The sequence below is a fragment of the Manacus candei genome, unplaced genomic scaffold, assembly GCF_025592945.1.
Source record: "Manacus candei isolate 608988 ecotype Guabito, Panama unplaced genomic scaffold, ASM2559294v1 h1tg000010l, whole genome shotgun sequence".
NCBI lineage: Eukaryota > Metazoa > Chordata > Aves > Passeriformes > Pipridae > Manacus > Manacus candei.
Window position 1 is genome coordinate 4,724,535 of NW_026138058.1, and position 22,746 is coordinate 4,747,280.

At 38.5% G+C, this 22,746-nt stretch overlaps 1 protein-coding gene across 4 annotated transcripts in view; it reads right to left on the reverse strand.

The window, feature by feature from the left end:
* Positions 1–5,648: 5,648 nt before the first annotated feature.
* CDC42SE2 (CDC42 small effector 2) overlaps positions 5,649–22,746 on the reverse strand; it is an 81,978-nt gene continuing 64,880 nt past the window's right edge. For all 4 annotated transcript variants that reach the window (XM_051777451.1, XM_051777449.1, XM_051777452.1 and 1 more), the window contains 3 exons: positions 12,619–12,720; positions 8,036–8,153; positions 5,649–7,606 (listed from right to left, as the gene is read on the reverse strand). In XM_051777451.1, the coding sequence (XP_051633411.1) occupies positions 8,055–8,153; positions 12,619–12,720 (201 nt within the window). In that variant the 3' untranslated portion in view covers positions 5,649–7,606; positions 8,036–8,054. The remainder of the gene's footprint in view (positions 7,607–8,035; positions 8,154–12,618; positions 12,721–22,746) is intronic.

The following is a 22,746-nucleotide window of genomic DNA, read 5'->3' on the forward strand; positions in this document are numbered from 1 at the left end:
TGGAATTATATCAATGTTGTGTCATTGGGGCTGACTAAGGGGATGTCTTAGTATCTTACACCACCTCTCTGATGATCACATGCAGGCACACAGATATATTTGTTGAAACCATGCAAGGCTGCACAGAGAGCTCTTGCAAAGAGCTGGTGATACACCATGACACTGTGTGGGAGCAAAATGCCAGATGAGCAGCCCTTTTAGACAGAGCTCTCATTTACAGCAGGCATAATTGTGACAGCTACCCTTCCACTCTTCTTCCATCTCTCCTTGGAGGTGTTGCTTATAGGTATTAGAGGAAAAGGAATTACTCCATCTATCTCTGCAAGTTCCTAAGTCTTACCTCTTGTGTTTTGGTGTTTCTTCCATCACGTCAAGATGTCAGTAGCAGGACTGTCTCTCTACAGAAGCTTGGCAGAGGATAGATTTTGTTCCTGTGTGAACATTTGTGACAGACATCACTAAAAGCTCTAACAGGAGTGAAAGGTTCTCCCTCTTCCCCCAGATGACCCTAAGTGCTCTTACTGACATAAATGAACAAAGTAAAAGTAAGTTGCAGTGACCTCTGATAAGACAAGTTTTTCTATTCTGGCTTATTTCCTGCAGCCCTTGTTCAAGTAAATCTTTTCATTAAAACAAATGAGGCTTTTTGACAAGAATGCTATGACCCTTTTTACTTTTCTCAGAAGATCTATTTTTTCTTACGTCCCGGTAATTGCTTGAAGCAGTAGAGAACTCTTGTTACCCTGCTGCTTCCGAAGCAGCCTTATCATTCTGACTACAGAACACGGGCAAGGGATAAGGCAATCAGTTTATGGGTAAAATGGCTAATTTGATATTCTTATCAATAAAAAAATAAACGAGTTTTTCAAAGCGCTTATTATGCCCTGTGTGCTTGTGCACCTCACTAGAAAGCTGTGAAGTGACTTTTCAATAAATGTTACTGGCTGAGGTGAGGATTAGGCATGGGATGCCAGTCATTTGATGCAATGCTACAAAAGCAGTGTGGCACTGCTGTAACCCTTCAGGGGGGGTAAACCCCCAAGCAAATACCAAAACAGTACTGATGCTACTTCAGGAGCATTGCAGATGTGTAGGGGTAGCTTTCCTATGTTTGTTATTTCAAGTCTCACTTAAATTCATTAGTTCCTGCTGCATATTCCTGATAACCCATGTAAATGGGGCTATGATGCCATTTGTGATGGGAGAATTAAGACTTACCTCAGATGTGAAATGAGAAACAACAGTGGCATATAAATTCTTTAGAAATAGTTCTCAGGAACCCAAAACCTTAAGCAGTACACAGCAAAGGAATAAAGATGCAGATAATGTGTTGGACCAGAAATCTGGGCAAAAGGTTGTGCAAAGGAAAAAAGCAAAGTAATGAAACCCTGAACCACAGAAATGTATTCTTAGTTCTGTAAAATCCTCTAAACTCTTTGCAGCCCTCTGATTCTGGATCCTCTTGGCCTGATTAGAAAAGCCCACTCTGATTTGCGTGTTCATTTATGGTCAGAGGGTTTGACTGTAGGTTTCTCAACTGGGAAATAGTCCAGTGTGCCGTGAAACTGGCTTTATCATGGGACAGTGAGCTATCTGAAGCAATTGCCCATCCGGGGAGGGCAGTGCCCACTTTCTAATTAGCTAACTATTTGTTACAGCTTTTTAAACACATCGTAATGTGAACATCAATATTGCAAATAATGAGGCAGGGTGAGGGGAGGTTATGGGCCCTGTGGCATGGTTTGTTGGACAGGACTGTGGAAATTTCTTACTTAGAGAGAAGCTTAAATTTAGCAGGCATGTCAGTCCCATGGAGGATTTTTCATCATGGGTGTGGATAGCTCTCCTCGGTGAGAAAGCTATCCAAATGAGCAGCTGCACATACTTGATCAGAGTATTCCAAGCAGTGACAGCACTGATTATTATATTGATAATAAACAGCTACAGTTTAGCTGTAGCTACATTAGCTACACAGTCAGCTAATGCCCTTCCATTAGCTGACTGTGCTGGCATAACCCTGTTATAGGGGGGCAGGGAGGAGGAGGAGGAGGACCTGACTTTCTTTGCACAGAGTTAACCAAGAGTCCTTACTTAGAAAATCTGTTTCAAAAAGGGTTTTCTTAACTCAGGGCAGTACTATGCAAACTTGCACTTAGGAAGGTAGCAGTGCTGCCCAGGAACGTGATGCAAATGACTGAGTGACTATGTAACTGTGTTTTAAGAGGCTGAAAATCCTATTTATAATTGTTTTTGTAAGCAGTCTTCTTGATATAGCTCAACCAAATCATGGCATGGCAATTAGTTCCTTTCCATGGACTGGGTTTGGTGCATTTTAGTAGTCTCTGAGGGAAACAGCATCTGTGCAATTGCAGACAGATATAAACAGATAGAAGTGGGTGGTTCTAACCAATAAAAGTACTAGGATTTGGACATAGAGCAGTAGGTCCAAATATCATCCTGATGTTGCCCAGCTCCAGCAAATGAGTTTGGAAACAGACACCTGAATTTTTTTTTTAGAGATGTGGAGCTGCACGGGCATCCACTGCACCATCTTTTGTATGCTCACATTAAGAAAAATAAGTTTGCATTTAACACAGACTTTGAAAATTGTCAAAAAGAGTAATTTCCTAGGTCTGTTCACCGTGCAGCCCTGTTCCCCTGGGCTGCTCCCATCACCTGTTATGCCAGATCCTGATTGTGCCAGCTGGAAACCAAGTATCTGTTGCAACTTACAGAAGGAGTAGTTGACTTGGAACCTACTACCTAAAACAGTGACAAATGAACAAGCCTTGCTGCACTGGGCTCTGGTTTTGTGGTTGTTGCCAATAGCTCCTTCTTGAAATAATGCCATGGGGAATTGGCCTGAGTACAGTGCTAGGTCATCTATCAAAGTTTATCCTTCTCCCCCACTTATTCTCATTTCTTTTCACTCACCCACCATTAGTATCTGCCTCCCCCACAGTTCTCCATCATTTCAAACCCAGTGCTGCTTGCTGGAATGTGGTTGTTTATTCCTTATGTTCATCTTTGGGAATGTTTTTCTCCTTCATGAACAGGGATCAAAACACTGCACAGTGCACCCATATCAATGCATTAGCTCTGCTCCTTAATGCATACACCATACAAGAGATGGTTGTTACTGCTCAAGTACGTGAAATTGTGACAAGTGGAAAAAGCTGTGGAGTGCCAAAATGTACATTAGCATTAACCACCTGGACAGCGTACTCCTCTCCAAGGGGTATGGTTCTTCGAATGTTTTATTGATTCTGCAAAGATGACTTCCCAAGGAAAACTATTTCAGAACAGCCACTTCCCTATTTCAGAATAAGCATTTCCCCGGAGTTGCCACATTTCAAGAAAGCTGAGGACTTCAAAATTCAGGTAACACTCATTTTCCTCCCCAAAGTGATGCTTTAAGAGCTGGCTTTGCACAACAACAGACGACCTCACTGCATTTGATGAGGGATGTGAGTGACAGCAGGTGCAAAAGATTAACCCAAGCTCCTGTGTGGTGCATGAGGGCTTCTCTAACAATTTCTCTGTCAACACAAGTCATTCATCTGAGCTTCCCACCAGAAAATGCACAAATGTAATATATGTTTATTTCAAATCAACTATAACCTACAAAGGCTGATGTAATGGTGAGAGATTAAAAAAAAAAAAACCACAACAGCAAATCAAAAGCCAACAGCCCCTTCCTGGCACTGAAGGCATAGCATGGGCAAAACAAAGAGCATTCCTGGGAAACAACTGCCATGCAGAACACTGGCAGAAGACTGGCACTCCTGGAGTGCTGACACCAATAAATGGAGGTTTCTTACTGCTCAGCATTTCGAGGAAAAGTGACATAGTGGGTGGTTCCCTGTTTAATGCTGAAATAGTCTGCCAAAGTCACTGTGGGATTAGTAAAGCTTACCATGACCCTTTCATACACCAACACCTTCCCAGCCTGTTGGAAAATCCCAGAAGGCTAATTTCAGTGTTTACCAGATCTCCAGCCCTGCTGTGTGTGTGTCATGGCACACCAGAAGTGTCTTCTACAGCAGGCCAAGTCCAAAAGTGACGTCCACTTCACCTGAGAGAACTGATAAACCAAATGTAATGCCCTACTTTTATTTTCTGCTAATGGGCTCTGCTACTATCTTATATCTAAAAATAGATAATCAAATTTCTTGAAAAAAAGCCCAAACACAAACTTGTCTACAGACAATGCATGCCATAAAAACCTCACATAAATGCCTAAATACCTACAAATGAATCCACCTTTTGAATGACAGCTCAGTAATCCATGAATGTGTTTATACCAATCTGCAGCATATTTAAGAAAGCAAGCTTGGTATTCAGCAAATTATTGCCAACTAAACCAGCACTCTTGAGTTTTCTGGGCTTAATGAGAAACCTACTTGAAGTCTGAACTCATCATTTCTACTGGCTTGTGTGAAGGCAGAAAATTATGCCTTGTGTAGTGGTGATAGACAGAATTACCACTGATGGCAGAGATGAATCATGCTGCCTGAGGCTGGCTGACTCTTGGTGATGATGTGGTTGACTTTCTGGCAACACGTTCAGCATGCTCTGTGCCCCCCAGCCAAACAGAATAACCTGGACAAAGCTAGTGAGCCAAATACATTGGAAAGAGAGATTCCAAAATGCAGAAGAACTCCTTCCAGCGGACATATGCACAGCCACAGGGGGAGCTAAACTTTGTCACTAGGTGGAATGTTCTGTGGATTTGTTTTTTTTTGGTGGTGTGCCTTTTTTTTAAATTTTTTAATTCAAAAAGCTTGATGCTTTTCCACAGCTAGGCTAAGCTACCAACATTCCCCATAACAGATTATTTCTGATCCTATGACACTCGCTCCCATGCTTACTCTGGACAAGCATTAAGAAACTGATTCAGGTCAGAACTAACCAATTTGGCCATGAACTCCCAACATTTACTGTAGGTTAGTACCCAGTTCAGACACATCTTTGTAGACAGTCCTAAGTTTCTATAACCTCAACAGCTAAAGGAAAGAACTCTCTAGATGATCGATATCTCATGGCTTTATCTCTATTTCCCTTTAGGAACCTGCTTCCCATTTAGGCTTTTTATTTCAACTGGCAATTTAATGAACTTGGCATGAGCTGAAGAATTCATTATCTGTTTTTAAAACAATTTAGAATGAAATTTCATGCAGTAAATTATCGCTTCAGGAATTGACTTTGAGAGTGTCAAATATAAAAATCAATTGAGCCAAATACAGAGTAGACAATACTGTGCCTTGTAGGTATTTTTAATGCAGATGAGCATATTATGGTGACAATGAAGTCTTCTACTGATCACCACAGTAATCTGCATCACAATCAGGAAAGTGACACACACATGAGTTCCACTCAAAAGGAAAGATTTCCAATGTATTTTTTAAAAAACTTCTCCTTCCTCGGGATACATGCTAAATCAATCCAACAATACTGCTGATAAAATTATGGCTTAATCCACTTGGCAGCAAAATGGTCAAGTGACATGAAAAAGACTCAAGCCTGGAAATTATTGACAATAATACCCTACTCCTCAGAGAATTTTTAACATTAATTTATCTGTAAGATGCAAGTGTTTTTCTAAAGGAAATGTACTTTATGTAAAAGAAAAAAGGTAGTCCACCAACTGAAAGAAAACATTTATTGAATCAAAGTCAATACTTTCCTTTTAATATCTACAAGCCAACACTGAACTGACTTTATTCAAGAATGAACACAATGTACAAAAAAAGTATGTCTGTTATAAAAATATGTCAATTCTTTTTCCTGGCTTTTTGAGCTGAAAACATTTTGGCAAGTGCAAGATAGGTTTGGCAAGCAAATTTAAGCTGCTATTACCAGTAACAAAGATCAAATAATTTTGTAATAATTTTGTAGTATAATTAAGAGTCATTGATAAAGTGACATTGGAAATATTAACCCCTAAAAAAAAATACATCACTGCACTGCCATGTGTTTATGCAGCCAGACAACTGAACATCTCGATCTTCTGTCATCAGGAGTCAGTACCTTTATCAGTGAACACTATCCAACCTAATTTGAACTATTCAACCAGATAAGTGACATCTACCACTGAAATACAACTTAGGGAAGGCAAACTACCTCCATGGCCCACGTATTTTACGTGTTGTTTATGAACAGAGAGAGGAGATTAGGTAGGTTCAGAAATGTTTAAATCAACCAGACAGCTGTTGCAACGTGAAATCAGGGAAATGATGGAAATAGAATAAAAAAATCATTTATGACAACAATCTACATGCATGTTTGCATATAAAAATGGATCTGATTGAGCTCAGTAATACCTTATTTGATGGGATGTTTTGGGGTTTTTTTTAACATAAAAATTTCATGTAACCAGGACTCAAATCTTTGATGCCTCTCAAACCACCAACAAGGAGCAAAAAAAGGGACCATTCACAGAGATAATCCGAAAACAGTGCAGTATTAAAATGCAGTTTCACAACATATAAAAGAAACATGCTTCGGAACCTGAGCAAAAGGCAATTTACTGACTTAATAAAAAGTCACCCTGTGTGTTGTTTTCATTGGCACCTGTTCTGCCAGATTAGTATGTTGCTCTTAGCAACTTCCATGCCCCCTAAATATTCAGTACACAGAAACTGCCAACTACTTAGAAAGGTCCACTAAACTTTTCAGCTAATATTGCAGGCAGTCTGACATGCTGCTACTGGAAATGACCGTACAGCTTAAAATTAAGAAGAACTGTAAGAAAGAAAAAGAAGCAGCCAAACATGTTGCTCTTCTTTTTAAATAGACTAAAGCAATCCCACAACACTTAGATACGGTACTACACTGGTTTACAGTCTCAAGGTCAGCTCTTTCAAAATAAATATACCGAACATTTACAACAAATGCCTCATGAATGCAAGTTCTCTCTTTATTATTTCAAGGCCAGTTGTGTGAAAACTAAAATAAAGACATAACTCTGAAGCAGCTAAGTTACAAGTCCTTTTTCAGAAACAGGCATGGCTTGGTGCCACAGCAAAATTTTTCACATCTGCAGTAAGCAATTTTTTTTTTTCTCTTTTAGCACCAAGCAGGCCACCATACAAAGCAACCTCACAAAGCATGCGGTCATCTACTCTGCTGATTTTGTACGAAATAATTACTTGTGCTTGCAAGGTCCCAGACCTTTCAAAAATGGGTGTGAACATCAGATGATTGAAGACATTAATGGAAACTCATTCTTTTCTAAATTACTCGAGTGGAGGGAAAAAGATTAAAACACTATAAAGCAACACGACGTTGTGCATTAGTATCTGTGAGGAATGAGGAAAGCTAAGGTTGGTGCTTTAATTTGCCTTAAAACAAACAAAAAAGTGAAAACCAATCCTAAACAGCTCTACATCCATGATACTGGTAGAGGCCAATGCGCGCATGCCACTGAAAGGCACAGTTGGACCAATCTGATAAATGGCATCATCAGAGCAAAACAGCAACTTTTCACTGGACTAATCACAAAGGGTGAACAATGAGCCATCACTTCTCTTGTCATGAGCACAGAAAGCAGTCACCAAGGCAAAAGAGAGGACACAGGAAAGAAGACACAGGAATTCACATAAACCTGAAAGACAGAAAACACGTTATTAAACCGAGTTTTGAGCATCCTGAGTAACAATTTTCCAACTGTAACTCTGCTATTCATTGATTTAGCACCACACATTTTATGGAACCATTGCAAAATCCCTAATCATATACTAGCATACTTCTGAGATGATTTGTTTTACAACCAACTTCACTTGCAAAGATTAGTCTGCAATATCATTTTTGGTTAAAACAGGCTTAAGGACAGACTGATAGAGTCAGAACAATCTCTTGTTCATTGTGTAAAGAAATTAGCACATTTACACACTATTAAATTTTTTACTCAGAAATGGATTTTAAAATTGGTCATCATAAAGACACAGCTTTTTATAGGCAGCTAATTATGGAGTCGCATGATTGTTTTTCCTACTACTCTATCAGTGCCTAAAAACCAGAGTGCAATACTTACTGGAAAAGTATCCCCAAGGTTATCCTGCCTTCGTATCTACAAGCTGCATCTGAACATTTGCAGACATGCCACCTCCATAGCCTCCCTTGGATTGCATTTGGTTCTGAATTGAGCTGACCTGGAGACAGAATGGAAAAGGGGAGCAGAGGAAAGAAGAAAGACAGTGAGCTGTGGCATCCTCTTGCTTCCAATTTTGTTTCTTCTTGTAGGTTTAGTTTTCAAGTGCTCCTTTAACAGTACAGTTACATTACTTTTGCATGAAGGTATGTGCAGCAAAGGCTTGCTGGAATTCTAACATCTGCACATAGGTCAGCAGGAGAGATGGAAGAACTGGGGCTGAGGCAGAAGTTTTTCCTCTCTCCCAAAGAAAAGTGGCTGATTCAGGCTTTCACTGTCCCACTTGATGAATCAAAAAAAATAAATATAAAAAAATTCAAATATCTTACTGGCACTGACTCCACCTCACAAACTATAATTCATCTTGTTATATGGAAAATGTTCTTTGGCAAGTATGATAAACCAGAGAAGTTAACACCATTATGTTAAAAATATAATAGACAACTTTCAAATATCTGGATAGTATCTTCACTGTACAGTTAATTTCAGATTATTGAAATAGGGATAAAACCAGGACTTTCTAAATCAAAAAGGACCTTTTTGTTTGTGGAATGTTTTTGATTTATCTATTTATGTAACAGCACACAATGCTTTCATTGATTGCTACTGTTCCTTTAAATGGAAGGGCATTTATTATTCAAATCATAGTCAATCTGAACTTCCCTGAAAATAGCTTATTTGAGAGTATTTTTGCCGGGTGCAAATAAATACATAAAGACATGCCCTTCATGACCCCAGGACATGCATATCCCACTATGACTTGCACTGCCTCTGTCAACAAAAAAAAAAGGGAATCCATAGTTCTTTCCTGCTTGTGTTGCATGAGACAAAACAATCATGTCCAAGTGCCTGCAGGAAGACAACTAGAACCTTAAAGGTTTGGCCTTTTTCTCTCTGCACCCCAGAGCACACATAACAACCACACAATGAGCAGAACACAGCATTCATGCAAGGCCACGCCTGCAGGGCACCACTTGCAATTATTTCATGTATGCTCCTTAGCAGAGGCCTAAAATCATCACTGGAAAGCTGTATTAAAACAGCACAGGAGAAATATTTCCAAGTAGCTTGCACAATATTTTCCCTGTCTACAAAGACAAAAGAAGTACATCTTTTTTTTTTTTTTTTCCCACAGCACAGCAAAACACAAGCAGACATAAAATGAATCTGCAGAACTCTCTTCCACACAGTTTTTCAAACCTGTGTGATGAAAGAGCCTGTTTTTTTTGATCTTTATCTTCAACAGCATGGCATATTGCAATGCTATGCAAAAGGTTGTGTTTTTACGTATTTAAGCAGTGCAATGCAAAACCATCTTCTACCTTGGCCTTTTGCTAAAATAAGCGATACATCTGCAGCAAAGCAATATTACCATCCCAATTTTCTTCAGGGAAAAGCTAATACCCAGAGCCAATACTCTAGTGCATCTGACATCAGAGACCACAAATTCCGTAAGGAAGTGTGGAGAACTGCAATCACACTCAGGGATGGGGATGTGTTTAATAACTTTCACATTTCACCAAGCTGCTCTTCTTCACCAAGCATCCTCTGCTGTCCATTGAAACAAAGGAGTTTGACTTTAATAGTTTCTTTTTTAGCTCAGAAAATGGTTAATCTACATGTAAATGCATTCAAAAGAGTGACTTCAGGACTTGTTAATTTCATCTCAATGAACCCTGCCTCCAGTGAAAAAGAACCAGGAAAGCCTCCAGGCCACATCACCTTTCAACCTGACAACTTGCCTACAGGACTTTAAAATTTCTGAGAGCAGCAAATCAACACAAATTGCAAGGCTAAAGCGTAAATTTTTATGAGTACTTCTTCCAAAGGTTAGAATAATTTCCCTGGTTCCTGAGTCACACACATAAATGCTTGTGTTAGTGGGTAAGGAACTATCAGTCTAAAATGCAGAGGTTGTTGCACTTGAAGCAGAGAATGCAAGAAATTAAATTTGACTGCATTAACAGTTCCGTGGCTATTTTGTATATGAAAATCTTTGCAGGAGACATACAGCGTTAAAAACTCTGAACAAAAAGCAGGTCTAACTGCAGAAGCAGGCATATAGGGTGGTATTCTTCCTCAAGAACCCTCCTTTTGAGGCAATTTGAGCTGAAATCAAACTAATTTTTTATTCTTTCCCAAAGATGTCATTGCCTTTCTTTGATGATACATAACAGCAAGGCTCTTTTCTCTTATGTTTAATTTAGATGGGATAAGGATTTGGAAGGGAAAGAGAATTGCACCAATTAAAGATCATACAAACTGTTGTGTTGCTTATGTGTGTCATTAATTTCCTTCTTTCCTTTTCTTTCCCACCCTTTTAGAAGTAGGAAATAGCACAGAAGGACCTTGAGAAAGAAAACAATTGAAAACTACACAAAAATACATTAAATCAAAGACTAGACTGAAGAACATGAAGCAGAAGAAGAAAGCAGGAGATTTCACCACAGAGTATGAAACTAAAACAGGGAAGAAAGGGATGGGAATGAAAAAGAACCAGTGCACAGGGGGCTCCTGCTGTTTAAGTGTACCTTTGACAAAGGAATGAGGCACTCTACAGAGAGAGCAAACAGAACAGCCAAATAACTCAGTAGTCAGAAAACTACTCATGCAAAATCATAAGGATATGTAATGAAGAATAACGCTGATGAAAAAAGCCACAGAGCAGACAGAAAGTGGATGAAGAAGTGAACTTATATGGGAAATTGTAATTAAATTGCAGGTATTTTCCTAGGGTATTTAGAAGAGAGACTCCCGAAGGAGCATAATCTCTATGCTACAAGTGAAAACTATGCAGTAGAAAAATATGTGGAGGTTAACACTGCAGTCTTGGAAATTACACTGCAAAGGATGAACATGGAGACCACCACAGCAGAGGCAGAAAATAGGCAGTGTGAAAAAGTAGAGATTTGAGTTTCTGGAGCAAGAGAGGGGGGAAAAAACGGTTAATTTTTTCATACAGATGCTTTCTATCTGGGATCAGAAAAATCCCTCTGTCCACTGATGCACCACGTTATCCAAATGAAAAAAAAAGTGAGAGAAAGAGCAAGTTATGAGCATTCAAAATGAAAAAGTCTATGCAGAGAGACAACAATAATTACGTACTATCTGGAGATAAATTGAAATGTCAGGCAAAGGTGAGGGCAAGCAGGGGGAAAGTGTGAGGTGAAAAAAAAAAGCTTCGGGCAAGTGGCACAAACCTCACCAGGCAGCTCAGCTGTGAGAGTGAAGAAGGTTCCCCCAGGAAAGACAACAAATATTTTAAAAGCAAAAGCCATGCTTAAGAAAAAAAAAGAAAACTGCTCAGTTTATTATCACTTTATTATTTCATTTTGAAATGCTTTAAATGTTAATGTAATACATTGGAATAAATAAGTAATTAGCTGTACCTAAATTCTATCAAGTTGAAGCTGTTTGGCATTTAACTTGCTCACAGATGTTTAGGACAAGTCACTTTCAGTCCACTATGTTGTTTCAGGGAAAATGTAGTGTATTGTTTGTTATGTCAAATTTTCTAGCTTTGCCCTTCCCCATTACATGCTGAGTTACAAAAGTTTTTGTCCAATCTCAGTAAGATCAATTTAAACTAGTTGAAACTACAAATTACCTCACTTGCCTGCAATAACACCCTTCTCTTTACAGCTCTGCTCTCTATTCTGATACTTCTGACAGAGATTTTTCTTCTCTTTTGTCAACAAGTATTTTTCATCTCCAAACATGTTTTCCTTTAAAAAGGATTATTAAAGTCAAGACATGTTTGTCACCATTATCTACATACAACCCTTTTCTATATATATTTGACCTTAAAAACAGATTGACATTGAACAGAAATTTGAAGCTGTGCAAGATAACTCTATTTCCATAATCATCATCTTAGCCTCTGATTTTCACTTTCAGAGAGGAAGAAAATATTTCTTGTTCCTATCACCTACAGGAAGCCACAAAACCTCACCTGTGACATTGCTTCCTCTGGAAATAATTCACACTGCAAAGAAGGCTACAGAATGTAGAAAAACCTCAACAAGAACACACACACACAAAAAATGTGTTTGCACTACAAACCAATGTAAGCTAGAGTTTTACATGAACTATATTTAAAACAGCTTAAAGCATTTAAGGTAGTAAATGTGGTCAGCTGTAAGACACAAAGTTTCCCATGTAATACTCCAGCATATTTTCAAATGCACCTCTATTTTGGTTCACGCATGACGTCAGAATAAATTTTTAATTTAGAGAGTATTCTGCACAATTTATACAGCATCTAAAATGCACTGTCAATAAATACAGGAATTAAAAAAATTATATTCCATATTCTTGAATGCAACTGTTTGGGACTTGGAATTAAAACGCTAGCAGGTTGTTTCACACACATTATAGCGGAAAGACTCATTGCTTCAGCAACAATATACATATACTGCTCCTATGTTCTGCTTAATATCAAATTATGTTCATCTGCTCACACTTACTGAATTCATCCCACTGAATAGATCTCCTGATCCTACGTGAGCTGTGTGAACGAAGTTTGTTGGCTCCCCAATCATGCTCCGATCAATCCGTCGTCGCCTTTTCTGAAAGGAAGGTAAGGAAAGTATCCAGCTGAGATTCATTGCAAAGGCAAAACCAGTGTGTGTCAATAAATGCAGAAGTTAACCCTCTATAGGATATTGCATATACTGTAACATACTTCCATAGAGTCAAAAAGCAGGGACCAAATTCTGACGTTAACCAATTACACTGCTGTAACGCTGTCCTTTGTTCTTACTTGGAGGATGTAAAGCAGATGTTAGACAAGCACTGATAGCACTCCTAACATTTAGGCCAACAAAACATTTTCAAATAACCTTACTAAATTCTGCAGTTTATTAACCAGTATTTGTGATGTTTCATGCAATAACTTCTGCCTGTATTTGTATCTAAGTCATGGTAGGACAGATCGAATTTGAGGTTTAGTCATTCAAAACAACAATCAAAGAACAAAGAGCATTAGAATAGCCCATGAAACCACTAACTTACAGAATTTCTGATTTGCATGCCATGGGCACTTATGCCACTATTTGTAATATACTTCATAGTGATGTTCAGAATAGTTCCTTGATTTTGATAAGGGTTAGTTGCATATCTTTACTGAACTCTGAAACCCCTATACACAAGACAACTTTCAGTCTGCAATTTAGAGTGTGACCTGAAGGGGTACACTAGGGTAGTAGGGCAAAATGTCAGATCAAGGGACTCTTCAGACTCCTGTACTGTGAGACAGAAGGCAAGAATTGCTTAACCTCTGCTTCTGATTTCTCAGAGTCACAGTTTTGTTTTTTATTAGAGGCAGCAAAGGCTTCCTCTAATTAAACCTGCTTTGGTTACCTGCCTCCAGCTAAGCATTGCACCTAAAGGAACAAGAAAACCCTATCCTCCTTTCTTAGGCCAGAGCCAGGGAGTTGACACAGAACAATCCATGCAGTGTGTAATCACCACGTGACCATAACCTGAAAAATGCCTGTGCTTGGAAAAAATAAAATATCCATGAAGCACAGTATCAATATCTCGAGTTTTAGGCGTCTTGTACAAAATAGAGTGTAACATCTAAGAAACTACTTGAGCTCAGGTAAAATCTTCCCATCATCTTAAAGTCCATTCAGTCTCATTTTTACAGATCTCCATTTCTAATCTGCAGTGAGACTGTAAGACCACACAGACACAAGACTCGAAGGTACATGTCTCATGAGTGGGCTAGCTGCTATTGAAACATAGCTACAGATTAAATCTTTATGAATCAGAGCCCACAACTATGAGAATACATCATGGGGTTTAGCCAGCAAGTACAAAACACATTTAGTCCTGTCCTGCACCTTTTCTCTATTACAAAACCAGATTTCAGTAGGTTTCAGCACCTTATTGCATCATATATATAAGCTGGGATGAGGAGGAACACATAAAATTCTCCCACAGAAATAGCTAACTGCAATGACTGCTCATCTGACATGTTCAGGAGCATCTCTACCAGGTATGAGACTATTTGGAGCTCACACTGCTGTATTTACACAATCTCCTACTGTCATATGCTGTGCCACTGACACAGAAAGAAGATCTAGAGAGTTGCAACAGAAACACTTAAAATAGTTTCAGGTCTGTGGTAGACGTCCCTCTCCTTTTCAAAAAATTAACAGTGAAATTTATATATCTAAACAATACATCCATGATTTCTTCGTTTTAGTAAAGTTTTGAAATGCAGGGTCTTGATGCAGAGAAAATGCAGACAAACCCAAGGATCTTCAATTTCTTTTTCTTGTTTTTGCGTTTTGCAAACAATCAAACTCTTTCTTCGGGCAACTTGACCTGTTTTCCTCCTTGTTGTTAAGGTCACTGGCATACCAGTAACAGGCTCAGAGTGCTGGATCTTGTGAATCACTGTAAATGATTCTCCACTAATTATCAACTAGTCAACCAGTAACCACTAGTTAAACTGCACTGTCATAAAACCATGTTTCTTATTTCAAGTGAGTTCCTTATCAGAGGCCATCAGTCTGTTACACCCCAGCATGTGCCCACTGATGCGAGCCCCATGAAGCAATAGAACAGTATTTAAGTGCTCTGCTGTATTTAAACCACAAAGTAGTTCACTCTGAAAGCAAAAAAAAGTAGTTTGGGGGTTGGTTTTGGTTGTTTTTTTTTTTTTTTTTTTAATCCTTTTTGAGCACCCAGTTTGCATTTACATTACTGTTTTAGCTTGGATCATGAGAATGCTTTTGAAACAACTTTACCAGTCCCCACTTGCCACAATTCAATTTTAATTTCATACTAATCTTGGGGTGTACAAATTAGACTTTTTTTTTTGATGAAGCCGACCTAGAAGATTAACTGATGCCCTCCCATTGCTAACAGACATTGAGCCCAGTGAACCAGGTGAGCCAGTCTGGAGCAGATGACAAAAGACATCTAATGCATGTCATGGTTCCCCAACACCAAGTGTTCTGCTCTCCTACCAGGGTGTGCCATTTCTAGAGACTCAGCCAAAACCAAACTGACCAATTAGGATGCTTAAAGGGACATGGGAAACACTGTAAAAAGTCATCCCTTTGTGAGGAATGTAACACAGAGGAAAGCAGTATGGGAAGGTACCCAGAAAGGTTACAGAGCTTTTACAGAGGACACCATAAACATAAGTTTTGCCAGGATTTTGTTGTGAAGTTGTATTTTCTGAGTTCCTGTACCTGTAGGAATACATGCAATACCACTGTTCTATTAACAGTAAGAATTAACACACAAGATGGATTCTGTAGCAAATTTAATTTGAAAGAGGTTGAGAAGCAGTTCGTCTCCTACTTAGGAAGAAATTAAATGTACAATTATGCTCATTGCCCTCTGTCTATCGTTTGTGTCTCTCCATAAGTCACGAATCTGCCTGTGTGATTGATTTGTTGTGGTGGAGGACTGATTTAGGTTGTGTTCTGGGAGTTAAAAATACTGTTTTTGGGAACTGGCCACTGTCTTCTGCAGAGCCACCAGCAGCTGTGGCTGACCAGCTGAGAGAATCATGGCAACTTTCAGGAGGGGAAGACTTATAAAATACTCTGTGTTAAAACAAAAAAATAAAATACTGACAGAGCCTAGCAAAATTTAATCCTGCTAACCTTCACCCACGTCCTAAACTCCACTTGGTATCATACCATAAATAATTAGCCACTAACTCAGTAATGAGTAAATAATGAGATCTCACCATAAAGGTAATCTATAAAAAAAACTAGTGCTTGTGATGCTAGTGCAAAGAACTTTAACATACATCCTCCCCCCCTGAACATTTGTATCATGTAGAGGTTTGTTTTCAATACATTTCTGACAGAACAAATGTATGCCTCAGCTCTGTCAGTCTGATTGCAATGAGACCATGTGTCCTGTATCTGTGTTCCTTGTGGATTTTTTTTCTTAGCAGGGGGGAAATAGAAGGAAGTTCATATTATGGTTAGCTAACTTATCTGTTATCTTTCTTGTCAGTTTGGATCAAGTTACTGAACCATTTAGCATCAATGGGCAGAAAGGTTTAAAATTTATATTGAAGTACATGAATTTTTTTTTCCTCTTTGCCTTGTCTCAAGGCATTTACCCCTTTACAAAGGGGGCAAGGAGCACAACAGAGACAAGATGGAAAGACCAGTAAAAGGATCCTGGAAGGGGTATATGAACTATTATCATTTAATGACTTTACTCAGTTTGTCATTATCGTTTAATGACAAAGAACTGCAGAACCTGGATTGCAAAGCACGTACCAGGTAATATTTACACCACGAAAAGTAGAACAAATCTTTAAACAGAAGAAGAGATGCAGGTTTGTGTGTTAAATGTCTGAAAGGAATGGAAGCAATCTGAGGAGCTGTGCTTTGAACATATACTAAATGCAACGAAACGGGATCAGATTTAGGTTCCCACAGAAATGAAGTAAAAATTGATCATTTCTATTTTTAACCTGCAAGTGATGCTTTGCACCCACTACTTCCTTCAAAGTGCCAGATCAGAATTCAGACAGCCACCAACAGTTGCATCACACAATTTATTTTAACCCCATAAGTGTCTTGAAACTATAAACCATTTTAAGCCTTTGCCTAAAAAGTAAATATAATTACACCATGTATTGATCCTGCCCTTCAGCAAAGGCACAAACATTTTACTGAAACACTGTTTTTCGTAGTTCAAAGGACTACTTATGGCAAAAAATTCAAAACTGTAATTTGTTTCTTTAAACAAACAATTGTCACTGGTGGGTCCAGAGGTAGGTAAAATTTAATTTTTTAATTTTTATTCCCCTCTACTTTTGGCTTTCAGGGAAGAAGTGATCTTTTGTCATTATCTCCAAATTTTGCCCAGTGGTTGGGCTGTGCTTCTCTAGCTCAAGCCACTTCACAGGTGATGGCAACAGTTCTGAACTACACAAGTTCTCTGCCTGTATATATACACATACAAACAACACAAGTTTTGGAATTTTTTCCCCTTTGCACAGCTATGCATCTCTCTCTGCTCTTCATGAGAGGCCCTCTCAGAAAAAAAAAAAGAAAAAGACAAGACATGCAGAGTAAAATCACAGTCTCAAACACATCAAAAAACTATTTAAGTGATGTCACTTAGATCCTAGGAGGCTGATAATTACTTTTCTGGAAGATGTTAAAACTTGAAGTTGCAAATCAAGGCAAACAGAATATCATACAAAGGTACTCCAAGTCAAGTGCCAACCCACAGGCATTGGCAGTCAAAAGCAAAGAAATCTGTTTAGCTGGCAGAAGAGCATGTTCTGCTAAATCTACACCAGACTTTTTATAAAATAGCTGGTAGAAACGTGTTATAAATCCGAGTGTGACACACAGCACTGCAAAGGATCCTGCAACACAACAGCCTGAGTGCATTTTACCTGCAGAAGGCTCCATCTCAGCCCCAGTCAGCCCTCACATGAAAGTGGTATTGCAAGTGTAGATGAAGAATATGCACTCCAAGCATAAAGAGATCCATGGGGGAAACTCAAGAAATTGAGAGGGGATGATAAGTTATTACCACGTTGTGAACACAGAGTTTCTGAAAGCAATACTTCCTTATTAAAATTCATACATATGGCATTTTTCTCCTATCACCTGCCCATTTAATTTATCTCCGCTTTGCAAACAAGAAAACCTGCCAACTCTTTTTTTCCAGCTCTTTATCCAGGTGCATGTTGTCCCGGGTTTTTATACCTTAGGATCTCAGTAAACTGTAAGAAACCAGGCAACAGAATACCTGCTGCCCTCAGCATCCACGTGAGCAACACACCGGTGGCAGGCTGGATCTTTGCACCTCACATTTAGAATGACAAAATTTGGTATTTAAGTCACAAGTAGCAAATCTCTGTTTTAATCACTCCTCTCTAAAACTAACACAGACACAGCTGTGCTTCTATGGAGTAGAACTTTAACTGTTACTTATTAATATCATCAACACACCACAAGGAAAGGATAACTTTCCTACTGCCAACTTTGTAGCAGTTATCCAAACTTTATGTGTAATTTTTAATGACATTTTATAGATGTAGTTTTGTCTCGGTTTGTATGCAGTAAAAATACATTCTACGCAACATATTTATGTATTACATAAATTATATCAGTATATAATGCATTTCAAGGCATTTTTTTCAGTCCTGTCATATTTATCTGTGTTCCAAAAACTGTAAGGGCACAGTAAAATATATTAGAAAGGAAATAGCATGCTGATATGTTCTATTTAGTCTAATTTTGTTCAAAGTGCTTCCAACCAGATCCAAGTCAACATGAAGTGATCCAGATATAAAACAGCAAGTGATGTACCTTCCTTATTTTGACCAAGTTTGTCTTGTCTCTCATTCTAATTATCTGTATAAGAGGAACTTTGGCCCAAATTTGTCATCATTTCTCCTTATTCTGCATGACACTTTCTATTATTTTTCATGACATACTATTTTGACTTGATACATACACAAGAAAAAACAACATTATGTGCCATGCTCTGGCACCTCAACTGATGCAGAGTAGATGCATCAGCTTCCCAAGATTAATTTTGCAGCCTTGTATCAGTCTTTTCTCTAATTTCAGACTATCGAAAAGAAAAAAAAATCTAAAAGGAGTGGAGACTGTGTAGAGCAAGATATTCTTAATATTCCACATTAGAGTGGGTTATGGCAGGAGCATCACCTGCTAGGATGGCCTTCATGGAATCAGCAATGCTTACTGTTGGCTTGCAGACCCAGTAACCTAGCTAAGCCAAAAAATAGTTTTCCCCTTTTCTTAAAAGAATACTGTCATAAAACAGGTTTATCTCTGTTGGCAAAAGATAACTAAGGAACATTTAATTTCTCTCTGAAGCCTCATTCAAGAATTAATAAATTTACTTGCAAACTCCCCACTGGGAACAGAGAACTGAACGCTCAATCTGGACACTATAAAGAGCTGCTTTGCAGAATGAGTTTCTGTGGTCAGAGGATGATCACTTAACATTTACTGCCTCCAAAAAGTTTCCTCTTTTGAAAGCAGAAAGGTGACTGTGCACTCGTAAGCACTAGAAAGTTACGCAGCTTTTAAACTTATCTCCACAACATAAGGGTCAGTTGTTCAGTCTGCCCAGTCAGTCACTGCTATCTCAGTTGTTACAATGGCATCAAATACAATAAGAAGAAATTCACTCTCTGATACTTCTCCACAAGCTCGACTTTTAAGTAACACTATAGTAATTTGAACATAATAAAATATTTAACAACATCATCTAATCCTTTGTTACACTAGGAGATCTAGCACTTTTACATCTTTCCATACTAAACCAATTCAAATCCCAAGCCCTCCTAAAAGAAAATAAATCCCAGTAAAGCCACCACAACTGCCATTCTTAGGGTAGACAGGGAATATGCAAAAAAGGAATATACTCCTGGTTTTCCACTGTATCTGCATGATACATTTGTTTTCACCATATTTTGTTTTCACACTATATGGGTGTGAAAGACAGAGATAATATGGATATGATATGGATTTTTTAAAATTAAATAGGAACTATCAGATTTATATGGAGCTTCACACCTATTGTGTTCGACTTTTCAGAAAAAAACCTCAAACAGCAACCTTTTTTTTTTGAGAATTTCTACTGCTTTTTATTCTAGTGTTAATTTCAGCATTACCCAATGGAAAAGCAAACTCTTTTAACGTGCAGATTTACTCTCCAGGTTCTTTGTCACCCATCGAGATAGGTGTTTCATAACTCTTCCCTGAGGACAAAGCGATCTACTAAATGTTTCAGTGATACCAGTCTCTGTTGAAAAGGAGCTGTTTGCTAGCTTTGTTTTCAAGAACTCAGCTGAAACTTCAAAGGCAGTGAAAGCCAAAGACAGAAAAAAAAAAAGCTAAGACAGAAATCCAAGGAAAGGATTTAATCAAAGTCAAGATAGTCAATCATTTCAAGATGGGGGATTTGGATGGTTAGAGGAGAAACTGAAAGAGAGAAAACATCCTTTGCTTTATTTTCCTTCTGTGATCTTTCTTACTTTTTATATCTGCTCTGCAAGAATACCAGCAGCAAAAGAGTCCCTGTGCTGTGGCACCCAGCTGATCCTCCACAGACTAACACAAAGGAAGGGCTAGGGACTTGCTTAGAATAGGAAGTATCACATCACCCTGCAGAGGGTGGCTTTCTGTCCTCCCACACACATGCTGTTCTGCTTCCAAAATAGTCTCATGTGCACAGGATGGCTGTTTGTCTCTCATAGCAAGCTGTGGTCTGAGTGATGTGTCTGGGTGCCCAAAAGTGACCCATCAAAATTGCCCAAAAAGGCTGTAGGGTCTTTCACCAAACCCTGCATGAGGGGGCTGTAGGAGCAATGGTGTCCCTTGTATTTGTTTTTGTGCGTTGTGCATTTAAGATGCATTTCTCCACACTTTCCTCCCTACAGGTTCATGTTAAAAACAAAAAACCATGTATGTGTATAAATCAGGAATGCTAATGCACTCCCATCTCGAGCAACTAGACCATCAGGTAGCAAGCTAACACTGTGAAACCAATGGCTGGATGTGTAATATCAGCATAAAGCCAGTGTGATATTTTTGAAGAAGAAAAGGCTGCACTCTCCCCAAACGTTTCCCCGAATACTGTATTTTCAATTTTTTTTCAGCTTTTTAAAATCTGTGAACTTACACTGCAAAGTCCAGCTTTTGTATAGTGCCTGCAGTTTGTAGAGAAGCTGACGAAATTGAAGAGGTACCATACAGAGCAATGTTAAAATTCCAGAAAGCACTAGCATATGCTTAAAGTTTCGAACATTTAATTCCATTTTTTGAACCATAAAGTGACAATGACCATTTGAACTGCAGGAGCCCACATCCTCCCTGAATAAGCAAGGATGAAGGACTAGACCTGTAAGTTTCAAATGCTTCACGTCAGAAGGTTTACTGCACAGAGAAAAGCATGGCTAAGATAATATGCAAGGTAAATTGAAATGCTGGCCACTCACTCCCTCCAAACAGCCACGTTTCAGTGACAGATTTGTTCTAAAGCAGTAAGATGTGGTATCTAAGCCCGGCACAATGATGTTCTGACCATGGCTGTGATCTTCATCAACTGCAAAACACCAAAGCTGCTGCCCTTAACATCACATTTTCTCAGTCTCCTACACGGGCAGTTTCGAGCAGATTGCCTGGAGACTCCTGTCTGATTAAGGAGCTTGCAAACTGAGGCTTCCTCAGAACAGAAGCAGGAGGAAACCAGTACAGGTTTTCACGCCAGCTCTTAAGCAACAGTGACAAGCAGCAGGCGTCCAGCACACTGAGCTTTCATCAACTTTCCAAAAATTCAGGATGTCTCATGACTTCTCTAGCTAAAGGAGTTAGGAAATGGAGATCCAGGACTGAAAAGATCTAAACTTTTAAATAATGCAAGCTGTTACAACTAGCATCTAATAAACTGATTATCAAATGGTCGCTGGATTTAGCTTTTGTGGGAAAATCACTTGGAATGAACTGGCTGACTGGAGTGGAAGTAAAAAGAATTACGAAATCTGATTGCTTTCTGAACTCCTTGGCAAAACAATTAGCAGTTCCACTCATATAGAGAAAAAAAACAAAGGAAAAAGAAACTAACACGGCAGCAAAGCTGACTTTATCAAATCTTGCAGACTGATTTTATGTTCAACTTCCCATCAAATTAATCTATTTCATAAATTAATACATCAAACTGGGTTGCATATTATCTCAAACAGCTCCTCTGCTTTTACAAAATTCAGCACCTTCTTCAATCTTTTGAAGTATAAGCTTTTTGATTTGTTTACACAATATTCTGTTGTATTATGATGATGTTAGTCATCATATGACAAAACTAGCAATTGTAGCCTATGTTTTCTAAATAAACAGGAAAAAATTGCCAGAGAGGTCAAATGACTCTGAAACACAATAGGTCTTTTAAGAAATGTGTTTAGCTCACGCATCAAAGGGAATTTGTTCCATTCTAGATGCTTAAACCAACTTTAAGTAACACAGTAAATCTGAATTCACTCCTTGTTATAACTTCTAAGTACTCCTTTTAAAAATACACATCAGTACAATTTTAAGATGACATTTAGAACTTTCAACTTGGCTGCCATTTTGTCCCACAAAAATAATTCTTACTTATCTTTCTAATAATTTTATTTTAATTACTTTCGATGATTAATGTCTCTAACATAATTTAAAAAATAAAACATAAATTAAAAAACCTCAAAACATCTAAGATAATAATACTGGTTTTCTACTATCCCTCTCCAGCCTTTTTAGGTCTTTGTTGGTCTCCTTGTCTGTGATATTGGCTGTAGTATCTCAGCAAAGATCAGACTTTAACATTAATGTATTAATTCTTTCCTTACAGTTGCCTACCTGAATAACTTCCAATAGGTTAGCTGTTGCTTGGATCAAGTGCTTATTACCAGCCCACACAGCTGGAAACAAAGTTAATCACTGCTCCTTTGGAGTGAACCAGACCTGTGACACAGATAAAGGACAAGAATTCTGCTGTACAGGGCATAGAGAGACTGAAACAGTGGGTTTATTTCCCCTTAAGAAGAGAAGAGACATCTGCTTGTGGTCTTAATAGTTTTC